The following is a 22,259-nucleotide window of genomic DNA, read 5'->3' as shown; positions in this document are numbered from 1 at the left end:
CAGAAGTGGAGATTAATAGTGGAGGGGAGTGGATTGGAGTTACAAAGCTTACTAATTGATAGAATATGATGCATGTAATTAAATGTGGAGAGGTGAAGGGTTTAGCATAGCATTTAGAAGTGCTGATTAATGGTGGAGAGGAGTGGATTGGAGTTACAAAGCTCACTAATTGGTGGAATATAATGCATGTAATTAAATATAGAGAGGTAAACGGTTAAGCATTTAGAAGTGAAGAAGAAACGTAAATTTTATATTGGGGATTCATATAAGAGATGGATATTATCTAATAACCTAAGAATAAAGGGTTTCTTGCCACGTGGCAAGAAATATTGTGGATTCATTATGTTTAATAGATTATTGTAACATTTCAATAGTCTCACATTAAATATGAAATGAATTCTTGCTGAAAATATAAAAGATCACATATTCCAGTAATAATAACTGGGCCTACATATTTTGGACTGGTGGCTTGGACACAACTAGCTATTACTGTTAGTAGGTCGGATCATTATAGTTGAAAGTTGGTCCGATTGTTACAGTTAGAATCAGAGCTGATTACCAGTCAAATATGTGAGAGCCAAATATTATGTGGGATAAAGTGCTACACCTTGAGTTTGGTGGGAGCCACGTATAGAATCGTGCTAAATGCTATGCGGGTTTATATATCTATGATCGAATTCGGATCTGATGAGAATGTTAGGGTCTAAACGTTAATCATCGGGCTTAAGCATTTTGGACCGTGCCATATCGACAACATCTAAGTCTTCAGTCAACTAAATTTACTGTAAAATTTGGTTGTAATAATCTACAAAATTTAAAACAAATTATAATAAATTAAAAATTGAGGACTAAAGTGTCACCCAAGTTGGAGAATAAGTGTAACATTACCCTACCTATATAATTATTATAGTGTTAAAGGACAATAGGTCAATTGAGGTTGTTGTTTTCTTATAATAAGTTCAAATTTGACAACCCTAACCATAGAAAATGTGCCTTTCATAAAAGACAGGGATATATGTCTTTTCTAGTTATTAATGCTGGTGCAGTACTCAGCATATTGGTTTGATTCTGCATAAATGAAAAAAATATTTTTGATATAAAACATTTTTTTTTATTTGTTTGGTTTGATATAAAAATAGTTTTACGAAAAAATATTTTTATATATTGGGGGAAAAATTGAAGTTTTCATTTTTTTTATTGTTTTTCTAAAAAAAAAACGAAAACTTAAACTTTGTAAAATTTTTTCCATTCACTCTTTTTCACCAAACTGAACAAATGTGAATTTTTTTCTTCCAACTAAACAAATATTGATGAAAAATTATTTATTATTATTATTTTTTACAAACTAGATAGTACAAAACGTAAAATTTTTTTCCATAAAAAATTATTTTTCATGGTTTTTATGTTGAACCAAACAGATCCTGAGTCCCAATTTAGGTCTATATATACTGTGTCTTTATATTTTAAATAAATTAACTATTTTTTATTTTTTAATTCGAGTTTTTAAAATAGTGATTAATTTTTGTCTTTAAATAGATTAAGTTATGTTAAAAAACATACTTTTTGTTATTTAGATAATAATCGTAAATCATGATCTTTAATTGAAGCACTGTTTTGGTTAATTTCAACTAGGTTGTTTCGTCTAGGGATGTCAGTGGGTACAAATATCCGAAATTTATCCACTCCAAATCTGAACGGAATGAGTTTACCTGATTCTAAATAAATATGGTTTCAGACACGGGTCTAAAAAAATGATGATTTGACAGATTCAAGTTCAGGTATGAATTTTGTCTGTATTTGATTAGAATTTGACCCCAATTCCCGAATAGATTTTATATTACATAATATGTATGAATATTTGATTTTATATTTAAATTTATATTTAAAAATTTAAAATATATTTTGAAATATGGTAAAGAAAAATAATTACTTCGGGTTTCAGATTTTGGTCGGGTACGGATTTGGATATGGATTTTAAAAACCCGGTAGATTGGGGTTTTTGATAATCAACATCTTATTCAAGTCTCAGTTGAGCCCCTAACCGTCTACTTATTGCAAATAGGTCCTTAAACTTTTAACGGAGTTTCAATTGAGTATCTAGAGAACTGGAGGACTAGATCTAGAAAATAATTTCTAATCTTGTACTTCCTTTTCTTTTATTGTCCACTAGGTACGCTTTGTACACCGCACCTAAAATATGATTATCAATATATTAAATTAGGATCTAATCCAGTAGATGTGTATTTTAAATATTTATTACATGGACATTAAGTAGATTCTAAAATGAACACTAGAGAAAAATTTACCGTTTGATTTGTAAGAAATTAGCATTCAAAATTTATCTAATGGTACATTGTTGTGATGATGATTTTATGACAGAAAGGACCCCATTGAAATGATTAGGAAAGGTTAGGGACCTAATTGCAACATAAACTTAAAATGAAACTTGGGTAAAAGATTAAGGATCTAATTGGAATAAATAGAAGGTTAGGGGCCTCCTTCGTAAACACAAAACAAAAAGGAAAAAATTCATCACTTGTTTCATATTCCTAATAATATTTAATCTGTACTGATAACAACGTGCGAGCTTCTATAATAGTGTTGTTTGAGCAGCGATGCTTAAAAAAACTAATTTTTTTTTTTTGTTTCCATAAAATTGAAACTCTTAAATTAAAATATTGTAACAACTTGACCAGCTATCAATAATAATTTTATATTTTAAATTAGAACCTCCCGTCGTTTAGACCTGACGCGATCACACGTTTATAGACAAGAACTAGGCGATGTGAGATTTTAGAGATAGACGATAGAACTAAAACAAAACACTTAGTTCTCAAACTTTCGGAGCTTTAATATCAAATATAACGACCCAACCTACTAGCAATAATAACTCATTGAATCTAAATCACTGGCTCAAAATACTGAAGCTCAGTTATTATTACTAGAGTGGTGATCTCTTATATTTCAAATCATAACCTCCTTTTCATCTGATGTGGGTGAGATTATAAGGGCGTTACGAATATCTACTTTTGTAATCTATAAACTCAATTTGGCTTCCTATTAAACATCAAATGAGTAAGTGATTCCAAGCAAATGATAAAAACATCTTGAAAAATTCCTTGTAGGCATAAATTAAATTGTTTCCTAAAAATGTGTAAAGCCAAAGGATATTCATGAATGGTAATTTTGTTCAAACAAATTGAACAATGAACAAGCAAATATGGTGTGTGTAAGAGAAGATGGACTCAATAATTACCAGTGATTAAGCTCCCATGTGTTGGTTTATGTAAAATGTACTCAATTTCCAACAAAGAGGATATCACTAAGATACCGATAATTAATGAACAAATTCTCATATATTTAGAAAAAAAAAGAATACATATAACAAACAATATTGTAATAGTCACAAAGTTCCTTGATCAAGTATTGGATAATACTAGCTTATTCTGGTATGTCCCTTGTAAGTAAATTTAAAGGCTACAACAAATCGGCATCGCCAATTTTGCAAAACTAGCTCAACCAACAAAAGGAACTAAACAAGGATTTAAGTGAAAAAAACAACAATAATTGGAGAGTAAATAAGTGATTCTACAATTTAATGGTCGGGTCCTGCTCTCGTGTTAACAAGAGGTTGGAGCGCCTTGACGACAATCGTCATGTTCGGTCGGAAATCGGCTTCATATTGGATACATAATGCTGCAACTGCTGCCAACTGAACACAAACAAAAAGAGCAATTCAAATCCCATAAATATTTTGATGTTTTAGGGTTTAATCATCGTCACAATTGATCAGAACTTATTTCAACTAAATTTTTTATGACGAGTTATCAACCAAACAAAAGTTCTCCAAAATTTGGTGCTAATTTCTATCTATAGCAAATCTAGACTTTAAAAGGACAAAGCTATACTTTGGGCCATTTCAAAGTTTAACAATAGAGTTAAATACAATAGGAATGGACCTTTCATGCCTCCAAAATTTGAATATTTCATACATACCATAAAAAAGTATATATATATTTTTTATTACATATTGTTCTTAGTTTTTTAAGCCGAGAATCATCTGATTCATGAGGAAAGTTGGTTTACATTTAAAAAGAAATTTTCGGTAAGGACAAAGGGATTAAGTTGATCGAGTGCATGTATGAAAATTCAGTTTTGCAGTGGTGTATCTCTCAATAAATAATTGTGCCCGGATTTATATCTAAACATGTAAATTGGAATCTAGAGAGAGATAAGGTCATATACCTTGGCAACTGCTTTAGGTGGATAATCATTGTTTAGCTTCGGATCGACGCATTGCTTAACTTTGTCTTCGCTCAACCTCGGAGTTGCCTAATCATAGAAGAATTTAGATATAAAGGAATGTTAGCTAGAACATATGAGTAATTGTTCTTTGATGATAATGAGAGACTGAGGAGGATGAACCCACCCAAGTAACTAAACTCTGTTGCCCTTTCGGCATGGTGTGGTCTACTGGCTTTCTCCCTGTCAAAAGCTCTAAAAGAACCACACCAAAGCTATATACATCACTCTTCTGAGTCAGTTGCCCGGTCATCGCGTACCTATAGCGCATTTGAAGTAAGTTTAAGCAATAATAGTGAACCGAAGAGATGATATACATTCAATCATTAGAATTCCTATTCACAATAGATAGCATTTATTTATTTATTTATTTTTTATTTATTTATTTTAAGTTAGTTGTTCAGGGTTCTTTACGGCCAGCTGGTGCTTCTGTAAAAGTGTTGTTTAGATGAATTGTTTGAAGAAGCACTATTAGCTTTCTTATTGAACTCATCCCAATAGTTTCTACCTCCGACAAAAGCAAAATCTTCAAAACGGAGAACCAAGAGCTCATTTGTAGCTTCTCACCATAGCTAATGCCTTTTTTTACGGAGCTCATGCATTTCTGGAGTAGAAAAGCCATTCCACAAGCCAGACCGAGTATACAATCAAAAGACTAGCAAATCATTCAAGTAACTTAATCTTTCTACAGATCATTAAAAAATTTGGAATGTTTTTTCTTTTTAATGTGAAATTGCCATCATGATTTACTTACTCTGGAGCATGGTAGCCGAAAGTCCCCAGAACTCGGGTCGAGTGGAGTCGGGCAGCCGAGTCCGGAGACTGGTTGTTCAAACTGAAGTCGGCGATCTTTGATTCAAAATCATCAAAAAGAAGAACATTGCTCGATCTGATGTCTCGGTGTATAACTGATGGCTGGACCTTCTCATGTAGATATTCAAGGCCTCTTGCCGCACCGTATGCTATCCTCACTCTCTGGATCCAGCTCAGTACTGGACCTGGTTCAGCACCTTTTACACCCTTTTTCCCTATGATTTACCACAAAGAAGTACAAAATACGAGACCACAACCAGTGAGATACACGAGACAATAAATAATCTCACGTATTTAAATGCACGATAGAAAATGGTTTAACCAAACAAAATTAACTATAAAATACTTTTTAGACAAATACAAATATATATTTGAATAAAATTGCAAAGGGAGATTTATTTAATCCAAAGTAGATACGGGATAGATATGGATAATTTGGATATAATTGTATGGTACCCATATTTGAATGTAATCTTATTATAAATCAATTTATATTTCTAAATTTGAGATGGCTTTATGTTTTTTCTCGAAACTATTCAGTTGTTATGTTCTTTTCTTCATTGCAAAGCTATTTCAATGAAGTTAAGCAGGAAATTAGAGTGACTATACCATGCAAGATATCATGCAAAGATCCTTTTGCCGCAAACTGGTAGACCAATATCCTACTACTTGCTTCCAAGCAGTAACCCAACAGCTGAACAAAATTCTCGTTCTTTAGTCTCGAAACCATTGATAGCTGCATCAACAACGGGAATATAGAAGGGATCAAAGTTACCATCAATTGCCAGATTCAGTAGTTCTAATAGTACTTCTGTATCGTTCACACTAGGTTAAATAAAAAATAAAATGTAAAGAGACGAATAGGCGATTTTAAAAAGGATCTCGCAATTTGTTGCCGCCCAGCAACTTTTGTTCATTTTGGTTTTAGTTATTGCATTAGTTGAATAAAGATAACAACTATTAAAGTCATTAACTATATATAGTATCCCCATTTCAGCAAAAGAATTAACTCGATCAAAACCAAGAGTTAAGCCGGTTGAGGGAGTCTACAAACATTTTTGTTATGCCATTATGTCAGTATTAAAGAATCACCTGAGCAGAGAAATCAGAGTCGGATTCATTTGAGACATTTGGGTCGAGCTTTTTCACTGCAACAGCTTCTCCTGAACTTAAAGTTGCATAGAAGACTCGGCCATAAGAGCCTTCTCCTATCAATGTATTGTCACCAAAATTACCAGTTAGCCGACTCAGCTCGGCCAGAGACAGGGCTGGAGCATCAATAGGCAAGATCTTTTGAGGTGCAGCACTTTTGGGTGGATATGGGGCTCTTTGCTCTCGATTTGGACCTAAATTACACAGAAAGAAGACAAAAAAATCAGAACAATGTAAAACATTACATTTAGATTTGTTTTACATTTAAATTGACTACTATAACACATTCCCATCTAGTGTAGTGTATGGGTACTAATGAGTAATGACTTAATTACGTATATAGGACTAATCTAGTACTGAAGATTGAAGAGATTACGCAAAATACAGAAGAGATTACATAATAATAAAGAAAAAGGATGGTTACAGTCAGAAATTCGGCATAAGTTGTGAATTAGCCCAATTCAAGCATAATAGATATAAAATGTAAATTTTATTGCCCAAGGAAGAAGCATTCTAATTTACCATTAATGTTAGGGATCATTCTAGTGCTTCTCAGCCAACAGGTCAGCCTTTAAGGTAAGGGAAGAAGCATGGCATTAATATCTTTTATATGTTAATAATCAGATTTGAATCAGATATATACATAGAGAGATACGTGAATAAGAATTGGAACTAAACCTTAGAAATATTCAAGTGTTACTGGCCTTAAAATATTTCTAATATGAGATCACAGCATTAAACTGCTTAATAACCCAATTTCAACACATCTTAGCAGAAAAGAACTCAAAACTTTTGGCCTATGATGGTATGGAAGTTGTTAAATTGTTTGTGGTCATGCATCATCGTTCCCATTGTTTAACTCTTCATTTATGGTCTTTAAATCTTAAGATTCAGCTGTCCATCTTTGGCTTCAGAAACAACTTATCCATTGAGGCTCGAACAATCACGAACATCTAGTATATTTAATAACCAAACTATAATAAGAGAACAAATTTATAAAAAAACCACCTTTTCTTTTTGATCAATCCTCTGTAGTATGCCAATAATGTCTCTTTAGCACTAAAAAGTAATGTCTTTGGCACTAAAAAATAATGTTTTCGAGACCTTTACAAAGTCAACTAACTCAGATAAAAAAGGAAAGAAAACCAAAGTGTCAAAATGACCTACCTATCATTATTTATGCATCAACATGTAATTACAAGAATATTTAATGTTTTCAAGATCTTGATGTCGCGGTTGACTTTTCAAACAAAATAGGCGATTCTTTCTCTGTTTTTCCAATCTAAAACTGCACTAGTTTGTGAGAAAGACAAATGCATTACCACTTACTACAGAGAAAAGGTGATCAAATTATGAAACATGTTAGATTGATAACAGAAGAAATATCGGACTATTTTCCACTAAATTGATCATTTGAGTAACATGGTTTTAGAGCCAATCCTACGCTCCCTCAGTTCCGCTAGGTCTTGGGATTAATTTTGCAACTCCATTGTGTGCGCACATGACATGATTCGCCTGATCACCGCTGTGCACATGAACGGGCCTAAACTGGTTCCTATCAGATCGATCTTTGTAAGTAACAATTTGATAAAAACAACTAGAGGAAAACTAACCTGGAGCCGCCGGTCGCGCCGGCGGAGCCGCGTAGTGGTTCACGGGCGGCCCATGCGACTCCTTCTCTACACCACCGCAGCACCACATATTGCCAACCTTCTCAACCCTGAATACCCCTCTAAATGAGCTTCCTTAACAACAATCCTGCAGCAGAACAAGAAGAACAAGAAGAAAAATTCAATTTTTAACCAGTTAGTATCATCTTACAAACAACTAAACGAAACCCAATTCTCCGAATCCATAATCAGACATGAAATTTAATCGTAAAGGTCAAAAAAGAAGGGGAAAGTGAAGGAATTTGCCATACAAACAAAGAATCAAACAGTTGGTGTGCACAGAGAAGAGCCCAACAAATTAGATGAGGGGAAAAAGATGTGGCCTTGATTACGGAATGAGAAAGAGGAGGAAAAGGGAGAAGCAATAAGATGGTAACAACAACAAAAACAACAACAATAACAAAAACTACTACAACAACAACAACAACAACAACAACAACAACTAGAGAGGGTGAAGAGGGGATTCAATGTGGGGGAGGAGTTTTGTGAGGAGAGAGATAAATGTTTTTGGGGGTAAAATTGTATGAAGACCCCTCAACTATATCTATTGTGAAATGCACTCTTCAACTATTATTTTTTGGGTTGAGATCCCTCACCTTGTATCTTTGATTTGAGTTTTTATACTTAGTTATGATTAAAATTGTTAACTTTAGTGAAATCATCAATAAATTTGATGAAATTTATAATTTTTTGATAAACGATACTTAATTCCAAAAAAATAAAGCAAGCAAAGTTTAGGAGCATGTTACAAAAATCGATATAGTAGAGGGGGCTCTACATAATTTTTCACCTTAATTTTTTGAATTAAATTTAGGAAGCAGGGGTTTCAACGGCTCAACCGACCGACCACGTTATGTGGGGCCCACTGATTCCCCCCGATCGAACGTGCCTCCACGTCCCACGTTGTTTGATCGGTTAAAAATACATGGATAAGTCCCTGTATTATCTGTATATTGCAGGTTACTTTTTTTCTTTTATTTTTTGTTGGGAAAAGCTTCAACTTCAATTAACCATAATAAAGGACATTACATGTGAAATTTTATTAGAAAAGTATAAGGATAAAATTGCAAATATTAAGGATGGTACATGGACCATCCAGCATATAATTTACCTATGGATAAATTTTAAATACCAACCCTATAGTTTCACACTTTCTCACTTTAGTATCTTGTGGTTTAAAATGTATCAATTTAGTGCTCTATAGTTTTGTTTTTCTCTTTTCGTCATAGTTTTTGTTAAATTATATACAAAAAATTTCAGATATCCCACTTATATTTATTTTAGAATCCTTTAGTTTTAATTTTGTCACTGATTTAACGAAAAAAATTAGTGGAGTGGATAACAAAAAGAGAAAAATAAAATTACATGGTACGAAAATGATACACTTTAAACCAAACCACAGGGTATTAAAGTGAGAAAGTGCGAAACCATATGGGTGGCATTTAAAGTTTTTCCTATAAAAATTAATGCAATTTTTAATATGAAAAAATAACTGATTTTATAAAAAGGTTACTTCTTGGATATTAAAATGCAAAATTGTGTTTAACGATGTTAACATCTAAAATTACAAACTTGTAGGGTTGCGAAAATACAACCCGACCCGGTTGACTAATTTAGTCAGACCCGAAAACTTATTGGATCTTAGACCACAAATTTTGTCCGAAAATTCAAGTCGAGACAGATTATTTTATCCGAATTAAAATTAAGTTGGATNTCAACGGCTCAACCGACCGACCACGTTATGTGGGGCCCACTGATTCCCCCGATCGAACGTGCCTCCACGTCCCACGTTGTTTGATCGGTTAAAAATACATGGATAAGTCCCTGTATTATCTGTATATTGCAACTTACTTTTTTTCTTTTATTTTTTGTTGGGAAAAGCTTCAACTTCAATTAACCATAATAAAGGACATTACATGTGAAATATTATTAGAAAAGTATAAGGATAAAATTGCAAATATTAAGGATGGTACATGGACCATCCAGCATATAATTTATCTATGGGTAAATTTTAAATACCAACCCTGTCGTTTCACACTTTCTCACTTTAGTACCATGTGGTGTAAAGTGTATCAATTTAGTACTCTATAGTTTTGTTTTTCTCTTTTCGTCAGAATTTTTGTTAAATCATATACAAAAAATTTAAGATACCCCGCTTATATTTATTTTAGAATCCTTTAGTTTTAACTTTGTCACTGATTTAACGAAAAAAATTAGTAGAGTGGATAACAAAAAGAGAAAAATAAAATTACATGGTATGAAAATGATACACTTTAAACCAAACCATAGGGTATTAAAGTGAGAAAGTGCGAAACCATATGGGTGGTATTTAAAGTTTTTCCTATAAAAATTAATACAGTTTTTAATATGAAAAAATAACTGATTTTATAAAAAAGTAACTTCTTGGGTATTAAATGCAAAATTGTGTTTAACAATGTTAACATCTAAAATTACAAACTTGTAGGGTTGGGAAAATACAACCCGACCCGCTTGACTAATTTAGTCGGACCCGAAAACTTATTGGATCTTAGACCACAAATTTTGTCCGCAAAATCAAGTCGAGACAGATTATTTTATCCGAATTAAAATTAAGTTGGATCCGGGCAAAAAAATTTTGGACAAAACCGGTTCGACGATCTGAATTAACAATAATAGTTTAAATAGTAAAAATTAAAATGTATCAATTTATTTTTTTTTAACTTAAAATTGTTTATTTTACAAGGATATATGAACTATCTCTATGATTTCGATATTTTCATTTTGAATACAAGAATCTTGAATTCAAATTTTAATTTCACCTATATTTTTTAAAATTTTGGCTCAAAAACCGGACCCAGACATCTTATTCTAAACTGGGTCTGAATTTTGACACAATATGTTGTCGAAAATTTGGGGTCTACGTTGGATCCGGGCACAGTAAGTAGTTTTAACTTTAATTCAAAATTCAAAGTCAAATTCAAAATCTCAAATTAAAAATTTAAATATTTTAATCAAATGAGAAATAGAAATTTAAAGTTAAGCCAAAATCATTCCCAATTCCGTAGATTCTCAGTACGAGAAAAAGCTAGCATTGAATAAATTTTGAGAATTACAGTTTTATAAGAAAAAAAAAAAAAGTCTTTTATATTCTAATGTATAAATAAAAAGATGTAGGCCTTGGACAAACCACGTTAATTATTTGTGCGCTTATTGTTTTGGGTTCTTTTGTCGTGTGCTTCTTTATTTGTGAAATAGATGATAAAATTAAGCTTCCAATTAAAACATGAGCTACTCCACCATTCAGAAGGCAAGTTCTAACAAGCATTAATTAGTTAGGGTTAATTGCATCTAGCTTTCTGAAAATATATTGAATAACAGATATATATCTATAAAGTTTAACTTTTTATCTATATATATTCTTACAAAAGTCCTAAATGTTTTCTAATATATCCTTATTGTTAGGATCCGCTAGAAAATGTAGTAAACCATAAATAAAATACTTAACTCTAAGTTAGTAAATGAGTTAAATTGACTTGTTTACCTCTCTTATGTTATTGCATAAAATAATTCTTTGGGAAGATATTTCTGTATAATTCTAACAGTTGGGGCATACGGTAACAAGCTAGAGGGGCAACTATGAATTTATCACTGAACTTTTGCAGTGATAAAAATGAAAAGTTAAATTTTGTAGGAATATATTTGCTATTCAATATGTTTATAGAAAATTATATGCAATTAACCCTATTAGTTATTATATTATTAATTCATGGAATAAAGGATATCCTGTGAAATAAACTTAGAAGTAGTAGTTTTCTGAGCCGATCATGTGTTGCACGGTATAATAGCATTCTCTAATAAATGGCTGAAAAGTCTAACTTTGAGGAAAAGTCAAACTAATATTAGTAGCAATTCATCATTTGGTGTAAAGTATAGAACAAGTTGCAATACTAAGAAAGTTTTAACACTAACGATTCAGTTTACTAGTACTAATAATTTATTGTGTTTAAGTCACCGGCTAAAATTATATATTTAAGCCCAATTATTAATACTAAATTCTTTTTAATCCTTATATACTCTATCACAATTTCTTTTACATGCAATGTGGGACTATTAGGGTGTCACTTAATTAACCACTTGTTTCTTTTTTTTCCTTGGATCTTCTAAGCATGTAAATGGGTGTTCTTTAGACACTGCAATATCAAACTAGTGCAGAGCGCATGTAAATGGATGTACGTGGCCTCTACATTCTCAAACTAGTGAAAAGATCAAATTATCCCGAAAGCTTAAATTGTTAGAGAATGATGTTTTGTCAGTTTAAATTCAACATTTTAAGCCCTTGTTTTGATGCCAATTGTTAGTGAGTTTTGGCCCACCCCAAAACCTATATAATTTTAAGAATATGATATCTCTACTGAAATCTATTTAACTTGGAAGGTTAAGAATGTAGCTAGTTGCGTACTATTGATTGTTATTCAACAATTACTAAGAAGATCAAATGCAGAGCATTTTTGGAACTCACGACCTTCTGCTTTGTCTCAAAAATCATAACTACATAGCTGATGAGTTAACATTTTATATTCAACAAATTGAAAAAGAATAATTTACCAAAATTTTAAGATACACTACTTAGCCAATTGAAATAATCTTCCATACCAATAAACATGCATTACCATTGTGAGTGGTCATGTGAGTAATCCTCTAACTACTTGCTGGCAACAAGGTCAACCACTTCAGAAAAGCAATAAACAAAATGTTCACATGATATCATCATCATCATATATCCATGATAATTAATCAACTCATGAACAAGTTGTAGGTTAACATTTCCCTTAATCTCCAATTCTATGTCATAAAGGACTTAGCATTATCCCTAATTCTACAGGTGTATGTTTGAAGACTAAAGAGATAGTTAAAAGTTTATCTAGCTATCAAGTTCAATTTATCATTCTCAGCAGTGTACTGTTATGTTGGAATTTTTTTCCTTTTTAATGCAAATAACTAGTTTTTTTTTAAAAAAAATTGTTTGAATAAGCCAATAGATCCCACCTTAATAGAATCTTCCTAGATCTAGTAAATTATTAATTTTTATTTTTCCCACAAAATGTCAGGACTAATTTACCCCTTCAACCAATTGCACTAGACATTGATTGTGGAAATGACTAGTTATTAGTTATGCAGTTCGTGACTTTAGAATTTTCTAAAGAGAGCTCTAACTTTTAGGACAATTTCAAGAAAGTTTCTAATTTATTTTCTTTTCATGTTAGTCTTGAATATAAGTTTTTCTTTCAAAAAAGTCCCTGCTGAGCATCTTTTTACATAATTTAGAAATATTTTGCTAGTGATCATTTATTGACTTTCAAGTTTGGTCATTTCCCTATTTTTTCTCATTATAGTGTTTCATTATTTTTCATTATTGTTTTCTATCTTTTCTCCGGTTATTGACGTCACCGCCACTGAGACGAAGTCAATTATAGTATCCTGAAAAAATAGAGTTATAGGCAAATATAATGTACGGTGAATCAAATAACAAATGTAGTTAGTTATTAATGATAATAAACAACTTCACTTCACTTTACTTTCGATGAAACAAACATGCCCTACAAGCTATTTTTCCCTTATTCAATGTATAAGCCGACGTTATTTTGAATAAAGCTTGCGGCCGGGTGCCGTACTCAGCCATGGTCTGAAGAAAGGTGGCCTAGCCACATTTTGAATTTAAGAATCAGTTTCAATTTCGCCGGAGTTTAATTTTTAGTCCAACCTTCTAAGTCAGATTGGAGAAGATTTGAATGAGGAATTCTCAGTTCACCCATAAATCAGAGTCAGAATAAAATTTCTGCATATCACGCACCAACAAATAGAGTCATCCATTAATTTCAATTTTTTTTCTGGAGTCAAAAAATGCCATAAATTGACTTCAATTCTGACTAATTCTGATATAAAATGCCAAAATTTCTCAACAAATAATGCAGAAAATATAAGCTAATAACAATGATTTAAAAAAGACCTTCAAAAAATTATTTAGCAAATAAAATGGCTTGTATGATACATTAATAACAGGAACGAAAAATCACAACTTACTAATTTACAGGATGTTATAGAGGAGTAAAGTTAGAATACTATCAATAATAAAGGAAAAGTATTTGCTATCCAGTTTTTAATTTTTGGATGACTTTGGTTAGTAGCCGTAGTTACAGTAGTATTTGATTTAAGGGCTAGAAAATAAATAATAAATACTATTAATCTACCATCGATAGTATTCTAGACGGATTCGTAATAGAGAATGTGAAGTACTAATACATAGGATGTAATAGAGAACGGAAAGTCCTTTCGTGTTACTTTGGAAATACTACTTTATTTATTTATTTATTTATTTTTCTTTGGAGATCTCTAGAATCAAAGCATGCGGATCTATAAAAAAAAATTCCACAAATTTACACAGGTTTTGCCAATTCAATTCAAATCTATTCGGCTATTAACGTAAGACCTAAATAATTAATCATGCATGCAAACTGTTAGACAACCTTCACTGTATTAATAATTTGTGTAATTTATCCCTTGTGTAACATAGATTAATGTAAATTGAATTGGTTCACATAACTTAGAGAAAACTACCAGTGATAGAGAGAGAGTAGAAAATAAGATAAGAAAAATGAATAAATGTCGTCCTTGTTGTCACGCCCCGGATTACACGCCCCGGATTACACTTTTCCCGGGCGCGCCGACAAATCCGCCGTATACAAAGGAATTTTCCCTGTATACGAAACGATAGCTGTACCTGTAAATCAAACACTACTACGAACAGTAGTAGAGAGCTGCTAGAGAAAACAGAAGCTAAACAAACTGAGTTTCATATACATAGTCCAAAGCCAAAATACAAAGCTACTCGCACTGGCGAGTTAAGTCCACTATGTACATAAACTCGAAACAAAACATCTACCTGCAGTAGGGGCACCTCTAGCTCAGCACGTCGGGTAGGGCTCTAACTCGCGACGCCCTTGCCTCGATCCTGATCTGCGGAAGGCGCAGCAGCCGAAACCTGTAGCTCTGCAAAACAGGGGTAACAACTAGGAGTGAGAACTACTGTAAAAACAAGTAGTCCTCAGTGGGTACCGCCCAAAACAACATCGGTCGCACCCACTAAGTCTAAGAAGGGAAGAGAAAGACCAAAAAGCCAGGAAATAAACTAAACCGCTACCAAATCACGTATACTATCATGCGCTCTAAGCACTAACCACTTCAGGAAAGTCAATCTGTACGGCGCAATCCAATGCGGACTGGTAGACATATCCCTCCTGGACTGTGAACACACAGTCCCTCGCCCAGTGCAACATAGGCTCTATCCACACAACTGGTCCGGAGACAAGTCCAACCGGCATGAGCGACGCACAACGGCGAAAAGCCAAAGCCTGACTCCGGATGCACTTCCGTCGGCGCTAACCAACCGAGTATGAGGTGATCTTTGTCGAGCTCAATCAGGTTCCAACTAGCCAAAGTCCAATGTGAACAGGGTCAAAACAGGTCTACAAACCAAACCACGTTGCCCTCGGCATAATCGCTGATCAAAACAAGAATCTGGGTCCACCGCACCGAACAGGCACCCACGACCCGAACAGCCTATACTCTGCTGAAAAATAAGCTCGGCATCCCAGCACGAGCGTAAATGCCTTCTAAACTACCCAGGTATCCATCGCACTGATACGCGGCAACGATACAATCGAAACACGACTCCTAGAGCTAAATCTGCTAGTTTAAGCATATGACGGTGTCAAAACGCAGGTTTTCTCCTAAGTCAAATTTCAAGTCCACCATGTATAATAAAAACAATTCATTTCAGCATGCATTTATATCATATTACGTCCAAAATGCTAATCGATGAATTAAAGCATGATATACAAAAATCGAACTATACACGTCGACTAAACATGCACTTAGGAGCGAAACCGAGTGATACACCACCTCTATCAATTCCTGGCAGCAAGATGTCTTGGATCACAAGCAACACTGCTGGAAACACCTCCAAACCAGCAACAAGCCCCTCAGATCTGGATTACCACTAATTCACCAAAAATCCAATAAAAACCATCAATTTCCCAAATTCAGCACTTTAAGCTTAGGATTTATCCAATTCCAATGTCAAAACTCACCTAATGATCTCCAATTCGGGTGAGGACAGATCCAAATCCAGCAACTACTGAAGGGTGATCAAACTCAGGTCCAAAATCCCATTGCCAACAAAGATAGCATCAAGAAAAACTCGAAAATCCCATTTTCAGCTCAAAACCAACAGCAGTCCAGAAAAACCTCAATTCGACCAAGCTAACCTCAACCAAAATCTGCAATTCAGGGCTTCGTGCTGGAAGTCTAGAATCCAGCAAACCAAGTTTCGTCGAAATCCGATCCTCCTACGTTGCGCACGAGCCAAAACACTAGAGGTCGCCGCTGAAGAACTGTAGAATCAGCACTCTCTCAAGCTGGATCAATGGAAGTTTGATGCAATTTGAGGCAAATCCGAGGGTAGAGATACTAAAAGGGACTTCTCTGTGAAGAAGGGAGGAAAAGAGCAGCAAAGGGGCGTATTCCATCTATTTATAGAGAGTTAAAATGATCCAGAAAGCCTCAGGAACTCAAGCTGCTATCCAGTGTCCCTGCAGAAACGGGCATTTCTGGGCGCCCGGAACTATGTTCTGGGCGACCAGAACATCCGGCCTGCACAAAACAGGCTCCTCGGACTCTCCGCCCGCGGTGTGCTGCGCCCGTACATGGCTCCGGCGGAACTCACCTACCGCCTGCCACGCGTCGAAGCAAGCGATATTCACGATGTCGAATTTTCGGACCCACATCTGGGCGCCCGGAACATGGGATCCGAATTGGCTTCCAGTTTCAGTTAAATTCAACACTCAGTTCTGGGCGACCCTAACAATGTTCTGGGCGCCCGAATCTGGCAAAACTCCAGTTTTGCCTATTTGAGTGCGCCGAGTCCAATTCTGCATCCAATTCGTGCAGAATTGACTCCGACTCAGTCCGACACTCTCCAGAGACGTCGACCAGTCACTAATACTGAAGCCAATCCTATTCAAAGGTCAAGAACACTACACTTGTTGTCTGCAAAAGTCAAATATATGCTTAGACATTTTCTTTATTACACACTCAAGTCTCAAGAAATTAAATATATATATAATATTTTTACACACGTAGACAAGCTCACGCCTGTAAATAGAAAAGAAAGAACATGCTGCACTGTGGCTAGCTTATTTCTCAAAAGCATATGAAGAGCTTCGCAAACATCAATATATATAGACGCACACGATCAAGCACACATATGCGTGTATATGCACACAAATACACAATTAATATGTAGAGAGAGAGAGAGAGAGAGAGAGAGAGAGAGAGAGAGAGAGAGAGAGGGGGTTCACCTTGCATATGAACATTGGAGCAGAGCTGTGCTTCATAAATATCTAGCTTTCATACGCTTCTTATAGTAAGGACAATGTTTTGGCTTGAAGAGAGAGGAGTGGTGGTTGGATTCTAATCCATCCCATTGTAGCTTATCCCACCAATCCTTCTCGCAGCTAATCTTCACAGCTCTCATTGAACGAGCGTCCGATCGGCCGAAAAGAGGAAGTTTTTTCAGATTGAAACACCCCACAATCTTGATCTCTTCCAGCGACGGAGCACAAATGTTTAGCTTGTATATGTGTTGTAGCTTTGGAAGCTCCTGTAGATGGATGGACCTCAGTTTCGGAAGTAGCTTTGGAGCAGCTCCTCTTTTATCTTTATTATCATCATCATCAGATTTGAAAATTGCCGTTAGATCGCCGCAATAACGGATGTTGATTGTTTCCAAGTCATGCAGCTCCGATACCGGGGGAAATACATATTCTAGTCTCGCACAAAACTCTAAGTCAATATGCTTTAGTTGCCCAATCCTTCCTTGTTTATATAAAGCTTTGAGCGTCGGAAGTTGGCTGAGCCATATGCTTTCTAATTCCAGCAAATAATTATACTCATCCTCCCAAGAGAAGATAAACTCCAAATTAGGGCACCTCTCAATGCTGAAACATTTGAGATCTCTGAATTTAATGTCCATGGTAAAATTAGATGTGTTGTCGTGAATGAATAAAGAATTAGCAAAATATCCCATTATGGCCCTAAATGCAAATTCCTTTACTATTCTGGAATCGTGACCTCCGTCAACTTCTATGTGATTATTCAGGTGCATAGCAGGTGGCGACGGGTGATGTCGACGGTGACGATCTATCATAGTGTTTAAAACATCTGCATAACATGATGCCGACGTTATAGTAGCATTCAATCTGGTGGTAGTACCAATATTAGTGCCTCTCTTAGCAGTTGAAGAACCCTTGACGTGGATATGGAAGCAGGATTTTGCTCTGCTTAAATTAAAAAAAGCATCATAAAGTGACCGGGAGAGCCTAACATCCCTCACGACCACATGAGCATGGAATAATCTTTGATCAGCATCATTAATCCCTTTGTTTAACTCACTTAGTCTTTGATTTCGAAAAGAATCAAGGCACCGATCGACGTCGCAAGCACCGCCGCCGTTGTAGTTATCCAAGTACATCACATCTAGTTCTTCTGATATTTTATAAAGACCGGCTACTCTAAGGAGTTGCTTGCATCTGAGAAGAAATAATTGCTTCAGTTGTGGGAGTTTGCTGATATCCACTACTTTTATTGCGGTGCATGAAAGATCGAGCACCTCGAGCCCCGTCAATTCCTGCAGGTCTACGTTCTCCAACTTATGGCATCCTTGTAGGGAGAGCTTGGCGATCAGCTTAGAGCCGCTGAGGCGGAAGGTCTTGAGGTTGGGCAAAGGAGCAGCTGCAGGGCCGACTAGCTCCACCTCTTTTAGCGATGCGCACCTTTGTAGGCTGATTGTTTCGATTGTTGTAGGGAGATTGAAGTTTAGATATTGTAAACCCTCGCAATCAGTGAGACCGAGCTCCCGGAGGTTAGGCGTGAGCTCAAAGGCTTTGCCTCCTAAAAGAAATGCATCGGCATCCGAGTTGTATAAATTCAGGACCCATAAGTTATCAAAAAGTAATGGTTCTCGTCGCCCCTCTGGTGCTGAAGAATGAGAATTAGGATCAAGAGAAGTTACTTTGCACAGCTCCAGCCTAAGCATTCTCAGGTTGCGAAGACGAAGGAAGGAGGAATGTCCTATAGGACTTACTACGCAGCCGAGAAGGTCTAGCACTCGAACGTTGCTGAAATGGTCGACGAAGAAGCCGTCCGGTAGAGCTTCGTGCGTTTCCTCAAAATGCTCGAAGAAGACGGATGAAACGTCGGACGTGACTGAACTGCGACATACTTCGAAGAAGAAATCCCATGGCTTTGGAATACTAGTTTGAGGAAAGCATACTGAGATCCAACGGTAACTCTCCTCCTCCTCCTCCGATGATGGCAATGAGAACTTTACCCAATCTCCCCATGTGGTAGAGTCGACCAATAAAGTCTTCGGGGGCAACAACTCTTTCTTTTCCTCCCTCCGCGTCCAAGTGGAAGAGGTTAATTCTTCCTGCCAATATTGCAGTTGTTGATCATTTACTATGGGTCCAATCACCGGAGCTAGTGCTTTCCCAATCTCCCATGCCGCCGCATCATCTCCTGGTAAAATTCCGTCGCACACAAAATACTTGGCAGCATCTTCCAGGGGCCGACCACCATCGGGTAGTAGTGCCGATCGGTTAAACGCTGCTCTACGCAACAACAGCAGGCAATACCAAAAGCAGCGGAGGACTAATTCCGTGGTGGTCCGCAAGCGCCCACCGCTGCTCTCGTCAATATATCGGGCAATCTCGACGGCCTCCTTGTACACAAGATCAAGTGCGGTTGTTTCGTTTGATGGCCGAAACCTTACGATATAATCCGCAGTCACTGACGTGGCTTCCCTGCTAATAGTCATCCCAGAGGTCCACAACACCGCATTGCTGATCAACCCCTTTATGATAGGAATACCCAAATCAATAGGGTCAATTAATTTGTCATCCGCAATACTATTGCAAAAGACGAGCAGCACGATACGACCCTCCACAGCTCGGTAGATCTCCTTTGCGACCTCCAAAAGCAGGCCTCTTGAGCTGAATTCCACACCCGAGAAGTCGTCGTTTTCGTCCGCCGCGTCGAAAGCAGCAGCCGTCACCGAAGGAGATCGTAGTAGAAGATTCAGCTGCTCCGCCACCGCCCTCTGCATCTCCCTGCCGTTCCGAAATGGTGCGGGCCGCACCACCTTGATCACCGTCTCAAACTCGCGCTTCTCCGACTTCTCGACCGCTTCCGCCACCTCTCGGAGTAAAGCGGTCGCCCCGACTCCCTCCCATGCCTCCACGTAGATCTTCTGATAGGATCCATTGAGCAAGGTTTCAAGCACAAAATCCTTTTGCCTTTCGTAGGGAAACCGCCGGATGCTCATGTTGATAGCTGGGTTTTAATTTAATCGATCGTCATCCATCTGTGCAGAGAATAATATATATATATATTCACCGATCGATCGAGCTAGTCAATTAATTTGTAGCTTTCTTTTCTTTTCTTAATTAATAATTCTCCCTGCTCGCTAGCTACAAATTAACCTGGCCTCTATATATATATGATTTATTATTCAAACAAAAACAGTATATCTAATTAATTACAAATTGAGATATTTTCATAATTTTAGACACACACACACCCGTTGTGGGTTGTGGCTACTTGAAGGTACGTATGTAAGAGATTGTGAAATATTAAATTATTACGAATTAAAAGCTTTGAAAATAAAGAGTATTAAATTTACACAGTTTTAAATATTACATTATTTATTTTTAAAGTTTGAAAATTAATAAACTTATAATTTTTGATGATTTTAAACTTATAATTTTATATATTTTAAAATTTGTTTAAATGCATTTTAAATCTTAAAAATTAAGTTGAATGGGTTGTAAATTAAAACAGTTAGAAAAAAAAAAAAGCCCGATTAGAAAAAAAAGAAAAGAAAAAGTAATTGTACATTAAAATAGTAATTTTATTTTATTTTATTTTTATGTAATAGGGAGATATTTGATTAGGTGTTGCAAATCCTATGCACTATAACTACGATGGTGAAAAGGTTTTCCTTGTTATAACTTATAAGTAATTAATTAATTTATTTATTTTTGGATTTACACTTTTTCTGGAACTAATTTTGATTTTTTAGAACTAAGTAACTGTAAGGAAAAAAAAAGGATCAATTTATCAAATTGCTTGATGAGATTTTATCAAGTTAAATAGTTTTAATCACTCTTTAGTAAGTAAAATTAAATAATTTTCCCTTTTCATTTAAATAAAATTTCATTTCTTTTCGCTTACTACGTTTTGATTAAATTGTTTATGTTCTGCTATAATTTTTCATTCTAAACGTGCGTTTACGAGCGCAATTTTGCCCATCTATATCTGCATCTACATTGTACTATAAAGCAAAAAATTAAATAAATTATCTATACTTGTGCAGTACTAAATATGTTTTAGACTCTTGATTTATTAATTACTCTATCAACTAAGAAAACCTAAACTTAAAATATTCCACTAATAAATATAATTAAATAAAAATTTAAACCTTCGTAGCCTTTCAGATTCTCTATTACTAATTAAATACAAATTTTTTCACTTTATGTAAAATGTTTTAAAACTTTTTCACACACCTTTAAAATTATTTACATTGATATTAAACTTTACAAGGAAAATTTTCATATCGATTTAGGGGTGATCAATGGAAAGTTTGATTTTTTGAACATTTTTTTTAGGGGCAATTCAAACATGCCCCTCAAAATTTAAAAAATATCAAAGATACCTCTTCAAAGTTGTCAATATATATCAATATTACTCCTACAAATCTATAAATTATATTGCAAATGTCCATTAATTTCGTCAAATTTGCTTAAGTTAGAATACCAAAAAGACGTATTTACCCCTCATAATAGTTAATTAACATATAATTTGTGACTTTTGTATTAATTTATGTCTCTTGGAATAGCTTCCTTATTTAGGATACCCAAAGTAGTCTAAATAAAAGTAATAAAAATATAAACATAAGAATACTAATTAATAAAAAATGCATTCTTTTTTTGAAAATAATATATATTACAGCAATTGAAAAGGTAAGAGGGTTAAAATGAGCATTTAAGCCATATAATCTTTCTAAATGTAAAAAGTATTTTTGATATTGACAATTTTTGGATGGTTTCTTTGTAATTAGATATGGGTAGAGGGACACTCATGAAATTAACCCTTAAATTAAATGTTAATTAAGCTTACCACCACTAGTTGGTTGGTCATTTGATATTTGGTGGGTAGCTTAATTGCTAC

At 35.0% G+C, this 22,259-nt stretch overlaps 2 protein-coding genes across 6 annotated transcripts in view; both read right to left on the bottom strand.

Moving 5' to 3' along the window:
* LOC109721822 (probable protein kinase At2g41970) lies at positions 3,338 to 8,552 on the bottom strand. 2 transcript variants are annotated; one of them, XM_020249631.1, is made up of 8 exons: positions 8,534 to 8,552; positions 7,881 to 8,025; positions 6,208 to 6,461; positions 5,725 to 5,851; positions 5,057 to 5,330; positions 4,430 to 4,562; positions 4,246 to 4,332; positions 3,338 to 3,712 (listed from the first exon to the last, which is right to left on the bottom strand). In XM_020249631.1, exons 2-8 carry the CDS (start codon positions 7,966 to 7,968, stop codon positions 3,596 to 3,598), a joined length of 1,080 nt encoding a protein of 359 aa, XP_020105220.1. In that variant the 5' UTR covers positions 7,969 to 8,025; positions 8,534 to 8,552; the 3' UTR covers positions 3,338 to 3,595. The 2 variants fall into 2 exon arrangements, with proteins under 2 accessions (XP_020105220.1, XP_020105211.1); XM_020249622.1 differs by lacking the exon at positions 8,534 to 8,552 and adding an exon at positions 8,189 to 8,490.
* The window catches only part of LOC109721796, a 15,776-nt gene continuing 10,529 nt past the window's right edge, over positions 17,013 to 22,259 (bottom strand). For 2 of the 4 annotated variants that reach the window (XM_020249591.1, XM_020249603.1), the window contains one exon: positions 17,013 to 20,394. In XM_020249591.1, coding sequence (XP_020105180.1) covers positions 17,365 to 20,355 — 2,991 coding nt within the window. In that variant the 5' untranslated portion in view covers positions 20,356 to 20,394 and the 3' untranslated portion in view covers positions 17,013 to 17,364. The remainder of the gene's footprint in view (positions 20,395 to 22,259) is intronic. The other 2 variants (XM_020249596.1, XM_020249610.1) reach the window with 1 other exon arrangement.

The sequence above is a fragment of the Ananas comosus genome, linkage group 1 (genome assembly GCF_001540865.1).
Source record: "Ananas comosus cultivar F153 linkage group 1, ASM154086v1, whole genome shotgun sequence".
NCBI lineage: Eukaryota > Viridiplantae > Streptophyta > Magnoliopsida > Poales > Bromeliaceae > Ananas > Ananas comosus.
The sequence above is the reverse complement of the archived record's forward strand: the minus strand, read 5'-3'. Positions and strand labels throughout refer to the sequence as shown.

Bases quoted from the DNA above. Each gene is read 5' to 3' on its own strand.
- LOC109721822 (XM_020249631.1), bottom strand. From the start codon at position 7,968: ATGTGGTGCTGCGGTGGTGTAGAGAAGGAGTCGCATGGGCCGCCCGTG. The intron at 5,852-6,207 runs GTGATTCTTTAA...TTGTTGATGCAG, and splicing joins ACTCTGATTTCTCTGCTCAG to CTATCAATGGTTTCGAGACT. The intron at 4,333-4,429 runs GTGGGTTCATCC...TTCTATGATTAG, and splicing joins AACAGAGTTTAGTTACTTGG to GCAACTCCGAGGTTGAGCGA.